Genomic DNA, 19,964 nt, shown 5'->3' with positions numbered 1-19,964 from the left:
ATGTCACACACACATACCTAGTGCCTTATGACTTAAAAGATGAGAGTGGTAAATGTTACAGACATGGAACTGTTCAGTCTATTATTGACTTTTATTTCCACTTCACTTTTATCCAAAGAGAGAGAACTATTTGCACTGTATACAGTGGGACAATTTTCATACAATACTACAACCTAGAAATAATTTGCAGGTCTCAACAGCACGAATTATGTGCCCAGCTACATCTGATTCAAATATTATGCTAATTAACAGTGAGCGGTAGTTTCAGACATTACAGTGCTTCACTCGCACTAACTCTTATTCTGCCTGAAAGAATGAAAAGACCGAGCTGAAGGTTGAGCGATTCGACCAATCAGATGAAAGCAGCGTTTCAGCTCCGCCCACAAGTGCGAATGAAATATTGAAGCCATAAACCGAAATGATCAAAACGTACACGGACCAACTGTCTTGTCCATGTTCTCTCACTTCAATCCTTTTCTTGAGATTTGAGTCTCAGACCTTCTTCAAGCCCCGCCTTGTTCACGCAGTGATTGACATGGCGCGAGGGCGGGGAGACGTGATCGGCTCGGAATGCATTTTCAATGTGCACATTGAATTTTGCTACATTCATTGCGGGACATTGAATGAAAATGCAATCGTAAGTGTCTTGACTGTGAGTGTTAATTCATTTAAGAAAAATATCATTTAAATGATCATTTTGCCACAGTTTTTGCTTGAACATGTTATACATATCTAATCATTTCTGTAATACATTTTCATTTTAATTTTGCAACTTATAAAGCATTAAAATTAGTATTCATTTTACATATTAAAACTGGTGTATGAAATGGCAAATGAAAATTGTTATTTAATTTTCATTTTCATTTTGCACCAAACGTTGCACAAATGTATTGGAAAATGTAAATGTAAATACAGAAATGCATTGTCATTTTACATATTGCATTGTCATTTTGAATATTACATCCCAAATTGAATGATGCTACCCATATGCTTCCATAGTTTTGGCAATCAGATCTTAATATTCCTTAATATACACTTAATGAATCAAAAGACTTTTACAATGTTACAAAATATTTCTTTTTAAAATTAATGCTGCTCTTTTGAATTTTATATTCAAAGAATTCTGAAGAAATTATGGTTTCCATGAAAAAAATTAAGCAGTTTTCAACATAATAATAAATGTTTCTTAAGCAGCAATTTGGCATATTTGATTTCTGAAGCATCTTGGGACACTGAAGACTGGAGTAATGATGCTGAAACAGGAATGAATATATTTTAACATATTTTTAAATCATAAAAATAAAAAAGTTATTTTAAATTATACAATTATACAATATGACAGTTTTTACTGTATTTTTTTTATCAAAAAAATGCAGCCTTGGTAAGCAGAAGAGACAACAAAAAAGACACTTTTAAATGGTAGTGTACAGATGGGAAATTACGGTGGATGATCATGTTGAAGAAATGAATCATGTCCCAGATATTTTGGGAGAATAATAATTCTGCGTTTTCAGCACATTTCAGCACATTTCTATCTTGTTTTTGTGGTTCCAGCACGACGCTCCCACCACAGGCTAATGGAACACACAAGACACAAGCAGAGAGCAAGGCTGTTGAAACTGAAGGTAACCATTCTGCACAAGTCTGGACAGATGGAAAGTAAATGTCATTCTTCACCCAACTAGCTGAAATTACCAGCGTTTGTGCGGTTTTATTTTACTGGAAATTAGAATTTTTCTGACTGAAGTCTAATATATGTACTTGATGTTTAATGTCTCATACAGCATACATTTTTCTAAAAGTATGATCTCAGCCCTTTTGTGATAATACAAATCACACTGTCAAACCTCAGGAAACATGTATTTCATGAAATGCAATGAGTTTGTTGCTTAGACTGAAAAAAAAAATAATAATAATTTTATATATATATATAAATAAGTTACTATGTGGTCATTCTCTCAGGGCTCTTGTATGAAATGCGGAGTGCCTTGTCCTCGTCTGTCCTGGATTCTCCAAACAGCAGTGCTGACATCACTCTGGACACCACTGGCGAGCTCACCGTTGAGGACGTCAAAGACTTCTTAATGTGACCGCTCTTTACTTATCCATTCTGGTCTATTAGAGGCAAGTTTATTTTGGGATCTTCTCAATGTTTTGCTTCTTTAGGACTGTGGATGAAGCTGAGAATAACTTCAGGAACATCACTGAAGAAGATGGGAGGCCTTCTGGAATTCTCATCAACTGAGGTGAGCCGGCAGACAGCTGGAGGTGAGGAACATTTACAGCATAAGCAGACTGTGGTCTGTGAAGAGCAGACAGGGGATTGGTTACTGGATGCAGGAGGAGGTGTGCCTGACTGACTGAGGAAATGTGCAGATCTGTTCTAGACAAAAATGATTTGGGATGTGCACTTTTTGTTAGTCTATTTAGTGTTGAGGAGGAACAAAAAGTACTTTTGGTATGCTACCACACTACATTTATCAGTAGTGTGACAATAGTTCAGTTGTTTTCAAGCAAGTAGCAGTATAGTGTAAATAGTTTTTTAAATGAATAATAAACAACATCTTACAATATCAAGAACGGCTACAAGACAATAAAACCTCCCAAAATCGGAAGATAATTTAGAATTCTACAGTAAAAATAACTTTACAGTGAACTACTAAGATAACATGTTAGGGAAATGCACATAACACATGTATTCACGCAAAAGTATATAGATACACAAGGAAAGACATCTATAAAGAAAGTTTTTAGTAGAGTATTTATATTTTTATTTATTAATTACAGATTCATTTATGTTGCTTAATTTACATGGTTTAGGAGATGATTTGGTTAAATTGTTCCATTCAGCATTATTCTGTTTTCAAGTCCGTTGGATTAGGATGCGTTTTTTTGTTGTTGTTGTCTTGAATGTATTCAAGAACATTCCGTTGCTGAGATCTGTATTGTTTTTGAGTCCGATAAAGTTTGTAAAAAATGATACGTGATCGTCATATGTGTGTACAGTGGCATGTGGAAGTTTAGGAACCCCTTGCAGAATCTGTGAAAATGTGAATAATTTTCAAAAAATAAGAGAGATCATACTAAATGCATGTTATTTTTTTATTTAGTACTGTCCTGAGTAAGATATTTTACATAAAATATGTTTGCATATAGTCCACAAGACAAAAAAATTGCTGAAATTATTAAAATAACCCCATTCAAAAGTTTGAGACCCCTAGGTTCTTAATACTGTGTGCTGTTACCTGATGATCCACGACTGTCTTTCTGTTTTGTGATGGTTGTTCATGAGTCCCTTGTTTGTTCTGAACAGTTAAACTGAGAACTATTCTTCAGAAAAATCTTTAAGGTCCTGCAATTTCCTCAAGTTTTCCAGCATTTTTGCGTATTTGAACCCTTTCCAGCAGTGACTATGATTTTGAGATCCAATTTTTTTACACTGAGGACAATTGAGGCACTCAAACACAACTATTAAAAAAGGTTCAACATTCACTGATGCTCCAGCGGGAAACAAGATGCATTAAGAGCTAATTTGAAGATCAAGGTAAATTGTACTTAATTTGTGTTCCGGGAAACATACAAGTATCTTCTGTTGCTTACGAAGGGCAGAACTAAATGGAAAAAAAATATATTTCAACAAACTAAGAAAAATTTGGACATCTTCATCATGTTCAAAAGTTTTCACCCCCCCAACTCCTAATGCATTTTGTTCCCTTCTGGAGCATCCGTGAATGTTTGAACATTTTTTAATAGTTGTGTTTGAAAAGATGGATCTCAAAATCATAGTCACTACTGGAAAGGGTTCAAATGTGCAAATATGCTGGAAACCTGAAGAATCTGCATGACCTTAAAGATTTTTCTGAAGAATAGTTCTCAGTTTAACTGTTCAGGGACTCGTGCACAACCATCACAAAACAGAAAGACAGTCGTGGATCATCAGGTAACCACACACAGTATTAAGAACCAAGGGTAATAATAAATTATTATAACTTTTTTTGTGTTGTGGACTATGTAAACATCTTTTATGTACAATATCTTACTCAGGACAATACTAAATAAAAAATAACATGCATTTAGTATGATCTTATTTTGTTAAAATTATTCACATTTTCACAATTCTGCAAGGGTTTCCCAAACTTTCGCATGCCACTGTATATGTATTTTTTTTCTAAATTTTTTAAAGATCTGCTATCTGTTAGTATCTTGAACCTACTTTCTTAAGAGGGTAGTATCACTGTAGTTTAACTACTTGGCCAACGTAGCTTGTAATGCTAGAGTTTCACATACCGTATTTTTCGGACTGTAAGTCGCACCTGAGTATAAGTTGCATCATTCCAAAAATATGTCATGACGAGGAAAAAAACATATATATAAGTCGCACTGGACTATAAGTCGCATTCATTTAGAACCAAGAGAAAACATTACCGTCTACAGCCGCGAGAGGGCGCTCTATGTTTTCAGTGTAGACTACAGGAGCACTGAGCAGCATCTCTGGCAGCATAGAGCGCCCTCTCGCGGCTGGAGACGGTAATGTTTTCTCTTGGTTCATTTCTCTCGGTTCATGTCAAATTAATTTTGATAAATAAGTCGCACCTGACTATAAGTCGCAGGACCAGCCAAACTATGAAAAAAAGTGCAACTTATAGTCCGGAAAATACGGTAATTAAAAATGGCTTCGTAAACTATGGTTAAGGTAGGCAAAGAGACAAACCCATGGTGCTTCCAGGCATCTTCTGTATTTTATTGCCAGAGATTTGTTTGTGGAGAGAATTCTTCCCCTTCCTCCTCCTCTGTGACTTTCTAGATGCCACAGTAGTTTCTAGTTTGCTAATTACTGATGTCAATTTATGCTTTACTTGCCGGACAAAGAGAAGGCTTAATCTAAATATATATGCAGAGCTTGACGGAATGCACTCTTGTGATTTCTGCAGTCCATATCCTGCAAGCTGATGCTCAGTAGGACATCCGCCTCTCATCCTCCTCCTTTAAGCCCAAGGCATTATTATCTGAACTGCTACTAAGCCTCTGTCATTTTACATGCTTTATTTGCACTTTACCTCTTTGCCTCCTTGTGGACATGTTTGGCAGTGCAGGATGGTTTGATTATAAAATCAAACAGTGTGTTTGAAAGATTGCCTGTGATTTATATGTAACTGCCTCAGTATTTAAGCCTTAAAGATGATGTTGTTTTTCAGGAGACGTTACTTCTGACTGGGTCTTGACTGAGCGGTTTGTGACTCCGGAAGTTGTACCAAACATTGTTCATGAAGTTTGCACCAAACATTGTTCATGAAATTTTTACAATGGGAATGTTGCACTTTTTTCCCTGTGCCAAAAGACTGAATGATTAATTCCGGTATCCTCTTTTTTTTCCACCTTTTCTCCAGTTTCTCTTTTCCTTTTTTTTTTTTTTTTTTTTTTTTGCTGACATCCATTGGTTCCATTTCAGGGGCCATAAAATGGTACATTTGAGAGGTGACTTTTAAAGGGATCGGCAATAAAACAGCCGAAATGTTGCACAATGTCTGTAAGCAGGTGGGGGGCTACTTGCACTGAGCCCTTGACGTTTTTCTTCGTAGTTTCTTTTAACATTCCTCTTGTCACGTCATCTGCCTTCTCACTGTGTGCCGTTTAGTTTATGCTAAATCAAATCAAAATGTCTGGTTTATAATTTGCCTCCTTAGTTGATTTCCTAGAATACATAGCTGCTACGGTTCAATCTCTAAGGGTTTTGGGGGTTACCATCTGCACCACAGAAAATAACTATTCAAGCATAATTTAGGGGGGAAATGAAGTGCCCTGCTCATATATGAAGGTATATGCTCTCTGTATAAACTGTTTGCTTTTTTCCCTCCTGACAGCCTTTTCAACAATATCTATGATAATGTGATGGTTTGTGACCACAAATCAGGAGTCTATTGAAAAGTTCAAGTTATGGACCCTGTGGGTTTGATTCAGATATATTCCTTTCATTCAGTCGTCTTTATTATTATTATTTTTAAATAATGTCCCTTAACCACTTGCCGTTGTAAGTAAATTCTGGCAGTTAACTGTGAAGTGTGTATTTTGAAGGAACATTGCCGCAGTAATTCTAACCAGTTTGTTTTTGCTACAGTATTAACACGGTAAGAAAGAGCTAATGACTTTTTTTCTAATTACACAGTATTATTAAGAGAAATTTTATATGGGTTGGTATTTTGTATTTTATACATATTTCACTAGCATTTAGGTAACTAGGCATTTCTAGCACTGCATTTTGTGGGGCAATTATTGACAGTTGATTAGTGTTGACAGTTGACAGTGTAATATTACATAATATTATAGACATTATTGTAGCTAATCGAGGGAAGGAATCAATGAGGGAAAAGAGACGAGTGTTGCACAGACATATCTGAATAAGACACAACTGGCTCCTTGGGTCAGATAATGCAGATGTTAGTCAGTTTGCTTTTAGAAGTAAAGTATGGCTTTTAAAGTAATAGCTTCTATTTACATTGTAATTACAAAGAAAACTGCACATTAATATTTTGCTTGGTATTGACACATTTTCTCCCTGCATATTCTGTTTTTTGTTTTGTTGGTAACATGTCAAAAGGACCTCACTAATTGTAGTTTTGTTTGTATATTTGCTTTACATAACCTTTACTCTCCATCCAGAACCTATCCTGTGAACATGTATTTAATTTGTATTTTTCTTGTGTAGAATTTTAATTTGAGATATAGCAATGCTAATGAGATCTTAAATGTTAATAAAGTATTTACTCCACATTTGATTGAATCTTCAGTGTGGTCTGTACTCAAATTAGTAAAATCAAAGCACATTTCCTGGTATTTACAGCCTTTGAATATACTTCAGTGCGTTACGAAAAAAAAAAAAAATTTTTTACAGAATTTTCTAATTCTACAGAACTGGTGACTGAACCTTGCACAAGCACTCAATACAGTGCCAAGTAATTAAAAGATGGCCATACATTTTTTTATTACTTTAATGCATCAAAGTAAACCAATTTAAACTTTGTTGTACAAGATTTAACTAGGAACAGATTCTAAAGAATTAGTTGAAATGACTTATAAAGTCAAGTTGATTATACTTAAGGTCAGTTTCTATCTTGAGTCGAATTTGGTAGAAAGGTTTTAGTGTCGTGCATTTCATTTGAAATGCAAATGTTCTTGGTATCATTATTGCACAATTTAACAAACATTCAATAATTCTCTTAAATTACTCCGTAAGAAATATTAAATCTCAACTAGTGTAGCAATTCATGCATTCGCATTAACTGAATTTGGGTATTGACAAATAACATGAACAAAGATTTTGTTCTAATGTAGATGGGAATCTTATCTTTTCAGATGCTATAAATTGTCAAACGTTTCCTCATTATTTAATCACAAGTTAGTTTGTGTAAACTTGCAGTATATTAAATGAATTGTTAATGGTACAAACAGTCTTTTAGTTAATCTAGATGATTAGGAGTAATAAAGAATGCATGCATATACATTCAGATGAAAGTTTAAAAGGTTGTCTGGAACGCTGTTGTCATGCTAGCTGCACATTTGTTTTATTAACCATTACGAGAAACTACAGTATGATGACTGTAGTCATCCTATGTCATACAGCATGAATTTTAAACATGTTCAACAGCAAAAGCCTCTTATACTGAAACTGCTTAAACACATTCATCCATTAAAGAAAAGAAATGGAATCTCAGTCACGAGTCAGTCAGTGGGACTAATAATTTTATTTAACAAGGAGACATTAAATCAAAAGTGAGATAATGTTATATTATGTTTCTATAATGTTTCTATTTCAGTAAATTGCTGTTCTTTAGAACGTTCTACTGATAAATTGAAGAGCTTCCTGAGCAGCAAATCAACATGTTAGAATGATTTCAGAATGTGACGCAGAAGACTGAAGTAAATGCTGCTGAAAATTCAATTCAATTACATTTTAAAATATATTCAAATACGAAACTTAAAATAATTTCACAATATTACTGTTTTTGTAATTTTATATCAAATAAATGCAGTGTGAAATTATGTGAGTAGTGAGTATATGAGACTTCTTTCAACAACATTAAAGAAATATTACAGACTCTTTAACTTTTGAACCGTAGTGTGTGTGTGTATATATATATATATATATATATATATAAAATAATTTTTTTACAGAATGAAATATATGACGAATAAATTAATCAAAATTTCCCCAGGTTCATCCGCCATATTGATTTTTTTTTTAAAATGCATTTTGGGACTGCCTTTGATGCTGTGTTAGAATTTGGCCAAAAAGAGGTATTTTAACAGTTAGTATTATTGTGTAACTTTCTGGAACAGACTTCAAACAAGCTGTGTCTCATCTCGGAGGAGGCCACATTTGTCAGTTGCATACATCATTGAGGTGGACTTAAAATAATAGTAAAAATATTGACTCTTATTCCTTGTGAAGTGTAAAATACTGTAATTCCTTTCTTTCTTTGCAATCTAACGGTAACTTTTCTTAATGAGACCACCTCAATGATGTAAGCAGCCGACAAAATGCGAATTTCTGAAATGAGATGCAGCCATGAAGAACTTATTCAATTTTCAGCAACTTGTGTCAGTCTAATAAACAACAGTATGAGTTATGCTGGTACATGGAAGTCTGTAGATAACCAAGGTCAATTTAAACCGTTAACAACCTGATTTGAAAAACACCAGATTTAAATTCTATCTGGTGTCTGGAAAAAAAAAAAACCTGTGCTTACTATTCTGAAGAACACAGAGAGCTGCATAAAGATGGTTACAGACCCTTTTTCCAATCTCTTTGCAGTAATACTGCACTCTGCAGTTACTGCTCAGGTGTGCTCTGGCTTCAGACGGGACTGATGACAGGATTTTTTCAGAAAAATGTATACAAGACAGTATTCAGCCAGACGATGAACATTATTAACAGCAATTATTATAGGATGCTGTCACACTTGTAGCAATATTTGTTAGTTCTGTTGTTGATTCAGGGTTAGCATCATCTGAGGTCCTCTGAGAGTCAGCATCATCTCTTCTCAGGTGTTCTGGATCCAGACTGGAGCTTGTGTAAATCCTAGTTACCACGGGATGTAAATCCTGTGGCAAAACATAGAAACAAAATAGAGACATCATTAGCATAGCTGCTGATCCAACAAAGTCAAATTAGTTTAACCCAAGCTAAAGAATAAAAATGCAGATGCAACTACACTCACAATTTAAGAGATACATTATTCGAATGCTTGGCGAAAGAGATGCGTTTTTAATCTAGATTTAAACAGAGAGAGTGTGTCTGAACCCCGAACATTATCAGGAAGGCTATTCTAGAGTTTGGGAGACAAATGTGAGAAAGCTCTACCTCCTTTAGTGGACTTTGCTATCCTAGGAACTACCAAAAGTCCAGCGTTTTGTGACCTTAGGGAGTGAGATGGATTGTCACGTGGTATAATGCTAGTTAGGTACATCTGTCTTGAGCAGCAGTTTCATTGCAGCAGATGGGTTAGGTTCAGTGGTTAAGCATACTAAATGACTGGATTAGCCTTTATCACAAGAGATGTCTGTCATTTCACTGACAGGTCGAGATATTTGGACTAAAAAATACACATATGCATGGATATATATCATTCACAATAAGATCAATAACAAGCATTTAGAAAATAGTTTGGGTGAATTTCCATTTCATAACTTTACTTAATAAAGTTTAGGTTGTGTGCTACAACTAAACCACATCACATCACTCTCTCTCTCTCTCAATTAGTCATTTTCTCTATTTAACCCCTAATCTTCAGTTTTGTTTGTCAGTAAGGGACTATCTTTGCACCTTGTTTAAGTACATAGTAAAGCATTAAAATGTATTCACGTAGCTTGACTGGGCACAATGCAACCTCATTTGTCTGACAGCATATGCCAGACCATGCAAAACTCTGCTTCTCATAAGGCATGGATTTCATAAACGACTCTTCTGTACAGTAGATGGCGATGAGCTGAACACATCTCACCTGTCTGTCCATCTCTGGCTCGTCCCACAGCTGCTCATGTGTTCATCCTCCTGGGGTTTGACACACGGCTCGATGTCTCCTCACATTGCTGTCTTCTACTTCAGATTGCTGTTTTTGCGCTAACTGTTGAAATATTACCGTGATGTTTTATTCCGCCAAACACACCAACGCTAATTCGAAATCATACTAAATGTGTAACAAATACTACAGTAAGCCGTTACCATTCTTGGCTAAATTTGTAGCAGTGGGATATGTGACCAATTAATTAATGTAATCATTCTACATTTGTCCTGTATTCAGAACAACAACTCGAGAACGGCGTTTTACGTTCTGAATGTCAGTGTATCCACACTATTAGTTCCATGTGGAACATTTTCGACGCAAATTGGAAGTTCTCAACGTGTGCAAGTTCACCATTGTCCAGTAGATGGCATGCTGCTACTGCGCTTGACTAGTCAGAACCCGACAACCAAAAATATTTATTACAGCGACAGCTTTCAGAATCATCTTTGGGCATCATCATTTTAAAATTAGCTGCATCTTATTACTGAGCATTGATTATCAGGTAAGTAGTGAATAACGCACCAAAAACCATATTCATATTTATCGCTAAAAAAAAATCCAGTGTAATCCAGGCTAATAAATCTGTGGTAACTTGGTTATTTCATATTACTTTGTCATAATTTTAAAATAAATACTCTAGGAAGATAAACAACAGATTTCGGTCACCTCACAGCGCTTTAGTGTGGTTTTAGAAAGCTTTTTGCACGAGTTTTATGGGACTTGGTACTTTTTTTTATCTGTTGCTAATAGTGTGCCTCATCTTACTTTACCTTCGATGACTGGAGAATAGCAATGTAAACGAATTCTTAAAAATGTTTGTTTTCCATAGAGGGGGAAAACATACTGATTCGCATTCTCATTTATTTTAATGGCAGTTGCTTGGCTGGCGCAGGATGCCCCCAGAAGTACTGTAGATAGGCCTACATAATTCCGAATCTGCCATCTTTAATCATGGGCTCAGTTCTTCCGCCAAGTTTAATGAATCAGCATCCTCCTGAGACATAAATACCATAATAATAATAATAATAATGACTAAACCCTTCATTAGTGACTGGGCAATTTAATTGTAAATATTTTCAGTCGGAAAAATGTTGTTTACTTCCATTTTACATTTACTTCCATAATAATATTCAGCCACTTTGGAATAAATTGCAATAAAATAAAATGAAAGAAACAAAGAAATATTTTGCCAGATGGTGTTACTGCATTTACCTGGGTCTACATTTGGGATCCTGATATTGCATATCTGCATTCAGTTTAAATGTGGGAGTCAACCATTCCTTTGTTACTGATCATATCCACTTGTTAAATCATGATGTATGGAATTCTGCTTTTGAGTCCAAGTCTCTACTTGTTTCAGTTGAGAATATTATCTCACAAGCTGTATATGAGCACTGTTCATATCACACATTTACGCTAAGTTTTATATGCTAAAGTCCCTAGGTTCACAGGCTCCTGGACATCAGTATTTTAACCATTCATAAACGATGAATTACTTTCTGGCCATCTGAGATTTCATTATGGAGATAAAGTTTAAGCTACACTATTTTAAAGCTGCTGGGTCTGAACTGGCTCTGCTTCTGACTTTATACTCTCATTATCTCTGTTTGTTTGCCCCATGTTATAAACAAATGACAAATTAATTGAAAAAAATATATTTTTAGGGACAGTTTAATATATTAAAATAATATTGAGCTGTCTATATAAACTTAAAAAACAAACTACACATCTTCCTTTTGCTATCTGTAAACAGGGAATATCCCTCAGATTGTGGTCATTACAATAAAAGGTAATACAATGTAAAAATATGATTGTAAATACAGTAGCTTTCCAAACACCACTTCTTTATCAGCCAAGTCATATCAAAAGCAAAAAGAAAAGGCAGTTTGCATTTATAAATACGTTTTGGTTGCAATAACAAAAGAAAAGGACAGAGAAATGACTATCATCATGAAAGCTTGAAGAAAATGCTTTGATTATTTATTGAAGGGTTAAGGACATTAGGCTGCTTAATGGCAAAAGCTCATATTAAAAAATAAATAATTAAAAAACAAAAACCCAGCTAAGAATGTGATTAAGTGATGGAACACTTTAAGCAGTTATATACTTCTCCATCCATACAGCTCTATCATTTATTCAATAGCAATTTAAAAAAACCTCTCAACAATCCTCTTGCAAAAAACATGGATCTAGTACCATAAGATACAAGAAACACTGCACACATTTGTCTCAAAGTCCAATATTAAATTGATGTCTGATTATGTCATCAGAGTACATACTTTCAGTTGTAATCATCCATGATTTTTTGCTTTCAACTAAACCTCTTGCACTCATCTCAACATAGACTATCATAAAATATTGCATTAGACAACAAGTGGCTTTACTCATTTTTACAGAGTAATACCTTGTAATTACATCTCAGTGCAATTAGATACAAGTCTACAAATGAAAAATATCTGAAAAAGTGAATATCAAAAACTTGAAAAACATCCAGATGTTTGTATTTCTAACTCTCTCAATAACATGCAACTGATTTGCCCTCTCCATCTTTTGAGGTGAATCATAATTGGAGAAAAAAAATTAATTAGCCCAGCACAGAAGCTGCATCAACTATTTTAAATCTCAGGTGATACATTGTTGACACTGGATATGTAGCTATGTGAGTTACATCATTTAAAGAGCAGGATTCGCAGGCTATGTTTACTGGTTATTTGCCAAAAACCTCATGGCTTAGTTTAACTATACATAAATCACATTGATCACTTCTAAAAAAAAAAATCAAAACATAACTTTGTGTTCCTTTCATTAAACAGGTGTCTTATTGTTTCACAAGGGCACAAACAAGAGGTGCCATTTCAAAGCAGAAAAGATAAAAAAAAAAATAGATCAGACATGTACTGATATAAACTCCCTTATACCTGGAATGCACTACATGATTTTTGCCCCGATTTTCAGTCTAGAGAAGTTGACGCTTGTTGCCGAAAGTCTGAGCCAGTCTGTAGATTTGAGTTGACAGATTCCATAGAAAATCGCATAGTATATCGCAGACTCTTAATTTTTAGTTTATATCCAGTCGGAGGAGATTTTAGAACACATGCATTTGTCAAGTGTGTCCTAGCAACAAGGCGCACATTTCTGCTTGAGTTTGTTGTGATTGGAAAACAACTTGAAAGTCTGGTAGTGTGTCATGGCCAATTTTCCCCTGTCACTATTTACAAAGTCGGTATGTGTATGATACCTAGTGTTTTAAAAATCTGTTCAGATTTTAAAAGTCATGTAGTGTATTCCAGCCTTTAGTCTTTGACAGTTATAAAGTTTGAACATCAGGAGAAACAGAAGAAGGTCACATTTACATTTTAATCAGTCTGTCCTTCACATGCAACTTGTGCCATAGCCAAGGGCCACAGAATGTTAAAAAAGGTTATGTTGTGGTTAAACTAGGTTATAATGTAGAGTGTAGCAGAAATCTTAATATACATTTTGAGATGAACCTGAGTATGGTAAAGGGTTGTGTATGTGAGATGCACGTTACTGGCTATGCTTGTTTAAAAAGTGAGTAACCTAACTGGGTAAACTTACAGAAACATTTATAGTGTATTGCACTCAGGCTACAGATCATTTGTAGTTTGGTTCTCATTGGATCTATATAATACGACACACCCCGTCCTCCCAATAGAAAAATAAAAATCATCTCAATATCAGTAGGCCTAAACAGACTAGAATTGATCCCACAGCTATTTGATAAAAAAAATTACATTCACAAGAAGACAACAGAAGACAATTCATATTGATATGTGCAAAAACATTATAGATCTCTATAAAAAATATGTGCATATGAATAGAGCTTGTTTCTCCACTAATACAATATGTTCTCTATTTACACATTATGAGTCAATAAAATACATAATAGGTACAGTTCTTATTAGTTCTTTTAATCGGTATACTCTGTCTCTACAGAAAACATTACCAATGCTCATGACAAAGAAAGGAAAGACTGACAAATATGATACAGATGATACATAACACTACACATCCTGAACTCAAATCAATGTGATTGAGCACTGGGATCAAAATTAGAACCAGAGTTCCATTTGGAAACCTGAAATTGCATATCCCATGTTCAACACTTTGCCCGATCACAGTCTGATCAATCGCTGTTCCCTGCTAGAATCGGCTGCCATTCTTGGCTGGCTTTCATGATGATATTACATTTGAAAAGAAACAAAGAAAACTTTGGCTACAGAAAGAGGTCGATGTCCCCTACTCAAGTAGTTGTCACACCCTTGAGTGTGGATGGTAAAATTTGGCTAAAGTCCCTCATTGGACTGTCCTGTTTACAGAGCTGAAGTCCGTGGATTCTTCAAATCGGTTATCAAAGGGGGACGCCTGCATGCTTTCACACAAAATGCCTGCCAGACCGCCCATTGGGGTGGGGTGTGGCATTGACAGATACTCTGCACAATGAGAGGGGTGTCGCTCTACTTTGAGCGGCTGGGTAGACAGCTGGTTCTCAAGCAAATCCAGAGAGTCCCGCTGCAGGGCTAGGTCATAGGATGGTGTCCTCCTCCGTAGTAACATGCTGCTCTCCGAAAGCTTTTTCATGGATGCCAGAGAAGCGGGAACCTCAGTTTCAAATGGGGGCTCGATGGAGATACATGGAGGGCTCATCTTTTTCTTACGGGGAATGTGCAACGACTGTCCACGCATCGGATGGTGCCTCTTCTCACTAAGTTCTTGACCAAACAGCCCATCATCTACTAAAGAGCAAATCTCAATCGAGTGCCTACGATGGTCATCGGTACCATAAGGTTTTTCCAGAAAACCTTCAGTGTCCACGCTGAAGCACTTTTTTGGGTCTTCGATGCTTAAGTTGGCAGCACTGCTGCAGTTCTTCACAGGGACAGGAAGCAGCATCCCTGAGGTGGTATAAGGAGACAGGGAGTGACTTCGGGCTTCTGCTGGAACCCCTACCCACAGCCGTGCTGTACTGTTTATGTGACAGACCTCCTCGTCGTTCAGATCAGTGGAATCAAACAAGGAGCCACTGGGGCTGGTGCTTCTGCTGCTGCTGGCCAGGCTGGTAGGTCGAGAAAGGATACTGTGCTGTCTATGGGGCTGTTGGAAGGTGCAGACACTGGGAGCATGTCCACGTTGGGGCATCCCAGGAACATGCAGCTTGAAGCTACCTGTTGTTATCCCTGCCTGTCTGTCGGGATGGTCTTTGGAGTCAGAACTTTGCACACTGACAGAGTCATTTTTAATTGCCTCCTGAAAGAATAAACATAGGACAATGTGAACATGTGGCCTGCAAGCACTGAACAACAGAGAAAGCACTTAATACGGACTGGACGAGCAAAAGTATACCTGTCTGCATAAAGTCCTGCCTATGCTGTGGGTTGGAGAGGGCATGGGAGGGGGAATCTTGGGGAGGTAGTTGAACTGGGAATGGGGAGGAACACCAGGGACCTGGAGCAGGGAATGACTTTCGCATGGCTGGGAATGGACTGAGGTGATAGAGCCTACAGGAAAGGTTAATGAAGACTTTTCATAAGTTTTTCCCCTTTTGAGAACAGTACTTATTAATATAGAAAGTCATGTACTCTGATTCTTTATACCTAATTCAAGGTACCCTTGACTGGTTTCCACTTCTTCTAGTGGATAAGGAGCACTGGCTGGCCTCACAGGGCGAAACATGTAGCTGTCATTTGGCAAAGAGTGCATCCTTGACACTGACATTTTCCGTGGAGAGAGCAAATTCTCCTGTGTTCTTTGTATTCCCATATCCTGCGGAAGAGAAATGTATTCTTCTGCTTTTGTGCTTTTACCCTCACACATAAACTCACAAACCTATAAACACCTAGAGGCAAGCTTGCCAGGTTTATTCACCAGCTCACTGCAGCTGACAAAGCAAATACACTCCTTGCCTGAGCAGCCCATGAGGGGTAACAAATGTTCCTGGCCTCCCCACAGAGCCTCACTTCTCACTGTCCACATCCCCTCAGCATATTTTCTGTGTATTGTGACAACTCAGCGCCCAATAAAACACAAATGCAATTCTGTTGCCCGCAGCTAACTCAGGTTGCTCCTTATAAGAGTTAATGGTGCTCAATAAGTGCAAAACTAAACTGAGAACAAATAGTATAATGTTTCGTACACTATGACCAGTTCATAACACCACCTTCTATTGTCAAGGACCCACAAATATGATGATCCTCTACTAAAAGAACTATAATATTTTCATGTATTAAAAAATATATTAAGTGTTACAGTATACCCTTGCACTCTGTTGCAGCCCACTGGAGTTCCCCAGATCCAAGTTTGAAAACCTTTCAATATTCAATTACCATGCATGGCTTAACCGAAAACATTCTTTCTTTTCAACACTGTTTTATAATGATTTCTGAGATATACCTGTCCAGGTGAATCTGGGTGTGCTCCTACATAAGTTGCCCTTCCTTCTGGCCCTGAAGAACTCCCTGCTGAAACGTTGCTGTGACGCCGAGCCATTTCCATCTCCATCTCAATCTCAGCGTCCATTTCAGCATCTTCTTTAGCCTCCTTATTGCTCTCCTCCAGGTGTTTCATCAGTACGGCCACCACCACGTTAACCAGCACAAACTGAGCCATTAGCACAAAGGTGACAAAGTAGATGGGGGAAACCTTGGGCAGATAAGTGAGGCAGTGCTTGTCTTCTGGAAGGCACTCTCGCAGAGTGTCCTGCACATATGCAATGCATTAATGATTAAAACTACACCAACAAGAAACTTTAAATGCAATTAGAAAAAGAACAATGAAAAGTCTCCACTGTAGTACCTTCATTATGCCATTCCAGTTGTCCCCCGTCGATATTCTGAATAATGTTAAAAAGGCCATTCCAAAGTTCTCAAACGTAGCATGTCTGCTTAATCCTTCACAAGGGTTGTTGTCAGTGCACTCTAGATGAAAATATAGGTAAATAATAGTTTGACAACAGTCAAATACTTTTTATACACAAAAAGCATAGCTAGACTATCACTGAATGTGTTGCTAAAAGTGGATATAACCTGACAGAGTTCCCTGTATTACCATTAAAGAAGCAAATGAGCTGTTACCCCCAGATATGTCTGACACAATAATTAGCACTGATTTTAAAGTTGAAGGCTAATGAAAGTAATTAGAGAGCTTTCCCTTTAAGAGAAAGCATAATCCTGTCATTTGTGTTCCAGAGGCCTCTCACATGGATATAAGTAGGATAGAAATGTTTTTTTGAGCCTAGAGGCTATCCTCTTGCCATTACAAGAGCAAGAGCCATTAAGCATTTGGGGACAAATTGAAGCATTTCTGACCAAAAATGAGAGTGGCAGCTAAGGTAGAGCAAAGCCGCTAGAACTGTAAAATGGAGAGCTCAGTATGAACAGTGAGCAGGATTGCAGTACTGACCTAGTTTCCCAAAAAGCTCCACACCAAGTGCCGCATAAATGAAGAAGAGGAGCATAAACAGCAAACCCAGATTTCCCACCTAAAGAGAGGAAGTGCATTATCACAGTATGTTATTAAACAATCAATCACGGGGAGAAGAACTGTGTTATAGATACTTTATCTCCAACTTTTTCTCTTTCCTCCCCCTTGTCTTACATATCCACACAAAGACAAAAACAAATGCAACTGAAGTACATCTATATCTCTTTAAAGCAAAATAACACACACACATCATACTGAATACACTGTAGAACTGCTTTGTCAGGTAATGTTTTGTCTCTGATATATTGTACAGTATATATTAGAGTTACTTTATTATTCTCTGTAACAGGTTAGGGACTAAATTCTCTCTGTTAACTAGTTACTTATTTGCATGCATATTACTACCATATTATAACTGTTTAATAGTACTTATAAAGCACTTATTCTGCAAAAGCATATTCTACATCCTTAATCCTTCCCAATACTTAACAACTACCGTACTAACAATTAATAAGCAGTAACTGGGAGTTTAATAAGGCAAAATTCATAGTTAATAGTTAGTTAATAGTGAGATTTGGACCTTAAAATAAAGTGTGACCTAAATAATTGTATAAAAAATATATATTTATTATTAAACACATGAATGAATGTAAAAACACCACATTAGTTACCTGTGGTAAAGCTTGCATAACTGTGTCCAGTAGGGCTCTCATGCCTGTAGCCATCTTCAAAAGCTTCAGTACTGTGGGAAAAAGCACAAAGAGGCAAAAAATCAAATCCCAGGCTATTTATAATAGAACATGCAACTTTTTTGTTAACAAGCTAGAAAACTAAAGTACCTCTGGCTATTCTCAGCACCCTCATAATGCGTATGATGGTGGGGTTGATTGGCAGCGCTGCATTCATCTTGATCTCCTCCAGAGTGATACCCATGATAGAGAGCAGGACTATGGCTAGATCCAGCTGGTTCCATCTGCCAGCACGTTACAACATCACACAGTTAAAATACAGCATCCAGCAACGAACGTCGTTTAGCTAATCGGTTTTTGAACATTAGGCAAGCTGAGCAAATAAACCATACACAGATTTATGAGCATATTGCAAACAGAACAACATACTGTTGATTACACCTGTACATGTGCTAATGTGGGATTAATGATAAACAACAGGGATCATGACTCCTTTTAATTTAGCTGCATTCAATGAACTGAAACTAATGATTCATCCCGTTCCCTAAGCATTATATGACAGGGGTTTTCAAACTGTGGGTCGCGACCCACTCGTGGGTCACGGAATGGAACAAGGTGGGTCGCACAAAGTCACTTGGCTGCAGCTAATTTTGCGTTTCAATGACACACAGACACTAACACAGTTCAGTCTAGGGCTGCACGAATGTGACGAGTGGGGCGGGGCCTAGTGCCATGGGAACAGAGCTAGGCCGGTGGAGTGATTGGGAAATGAGCAACACTCACCGGTCTCAAGAACCACGGAGGAGATCGGAAAGATACAAAAGAGGAGCGATGACAGTGAAGGACGAGAGAGGACCAGGCCTGGGTTTTATTTTGTGTTTGTTTTTTATTTGTGCACGGCAGTCATCCGAGAGGGGCTGTCGCGCTGTTTTGTGTTTATTTGGTTATTAAAACTTTGTTTGATTGTCCGCCGGTTCCCACCTCTTTCCACGAAGGAGTCATCGAGGCGGTGGGCTGGAGTGAGTTCGCCCCCCCCCCCCCCCCCGGCAACTCACTCCAGCCCACCACATCGAGCACCCTCGGCGGCAGACTCCTTCGCCCTGCTCGATGGCACTGCGGATTCACCCCAGCGGCGAAGGATCTTCGGCAGCGCGCCCCTCCTTCCTCCCTGGCTTCGGCACCAGTGTAAAACATTAAAATCTTCACAATCACAGGAAGAAGGAGGCGGGAACTGGGAACCCACTCATCACAACGATATAGCCCACCAACATTAATAATGAACTGCAATATCCTTAGTGTGATTTTCAAATTGCAATTAAGTCCGTGTGCGTTGCGTGTTTTGAAGGTCTCAGAGCAATGTCATTAAAAGGTTCAATCGGTCTTTTTTTACCTATTTCACAATTATTTTAATCTCCAAACTGTTTTAGATAGTTCTGCTTTGCTTCTTATGCTTTTCTAAAAAAGTGTTGGATTGTGCTCCGTTCTCGCCGACACACACGGAAGGATCATGAATGCAACAAAACACAGCAGCGCAGATCACACTTCACTGGAGTGAGCCTGCTTCACGTTTTTATGGACACTACATATTTTAACGCCAGTAAACAAAAATTAAAACTTGTAAATTTGTAGTGAAATTTTCAGTTGTACTCTAAAATAAAATGGTTATTTTTCTTAAATACTTAATTTCTGTCATAAAAATTTTAAGTAAGATTAGGTTTAAAGTAATTTCACTCGTTGTTTTTTTTTTTTTTTTAATATTTTGGTGGGTCGTGAA

The 19,964-nt window shown here is 37.2% G+C and overlaps 2 protein-coding genes across 4 annotated transcripts in view; one reads left to right on the top strand and one right to left on the bottom strand.

Moving 5' to 3' along the window:
- Positions 1-2,654, top strand: part of LOC132149343 (lethal(2) giant larvae protein homolog 1-like) — a 32,733-nt gene extending 30,079 nt beyond the window's left edge. The window contains 3 exon segments of the mRNA XM_059558504.1: positions 1,555-1,625; positions 1,963-2,086; positions 2,167-2,654. Of these exon segments, the coding sequence (XP_059414487.1) occupies positions 1,555-1,625; positions 1,963-2,086; positions 2,167-2,245 (274 nt within the window). The 3' untranslated portion in view covers positions 2,246-2,654.
- Positions 2,655-13,977: 11,323 nt separating this feature from the next.
- The window catches only part of LOC132149342 (voltage-dependent T-type calcium channel subunit alpha-1H-like), a 106,895-nt gene continuing 100,908 nt past the window's right edge, over positions 13,978-19,964 (bottom strand). For 2 of the 3 annotated variants that reach the window (XM_059558501.1, XM_059558502.1), the window contains exons 28-35: positions 18,341-18,474; positions 18,173-18,243; positions 17,481-17,559; positions 16,875-16,996; positions 16,473-16,778; positions 15,677-15,845; positions 15,426-15,580; positions 13,978-15,329 (exon numbers count right to left, since the gene is read on the bottom strand). In XM_059558501.1, coding sequence (XP_059414484.1) covers positions 14,379-15,329; positions 15,426-15,580; positions 15,677-15,845; positions 16,473-16,778; positions 16,875-16,996; positions 17,481-17,559; positions 18,173-18,243; positions 18,341-18,474 — 1,987 coding nt within the window. In that variant the 3' untranslated portion in view covers positions 13,978-14,378. The remainder of the gene's footprint in view (positions 15,330-15,425; positions 15,581-15,676; positions 15,846-16,472; positions 16,779-16,874; positions 16,997-17,480; positions 17,560-18,172; positions 18,244-18,340; positions 18,475-19,964) is intronic. The other variant, XM_059558503.1, reaches the window with a different exon arrangement.

This window comes from Carassius carassius, chromosome 9 (genome assembly GCF_963082965.1).
Source record: "Carassius carassius chromosome 9, fCarCar2.1, whole genome shotgun sequence".
Classification (NCBI taxonomy): Eukaryota; Metazoa; Chordata; class Actinopteri; order Cypriniformes; family Cyprinidae; genus Carassius; species Carassius carassius.
The sequence above is the reverse complement of the archived record's forward strand: the minus strand, read 5'-3'. Positions and strand labels throughout refer to the sequence as shown.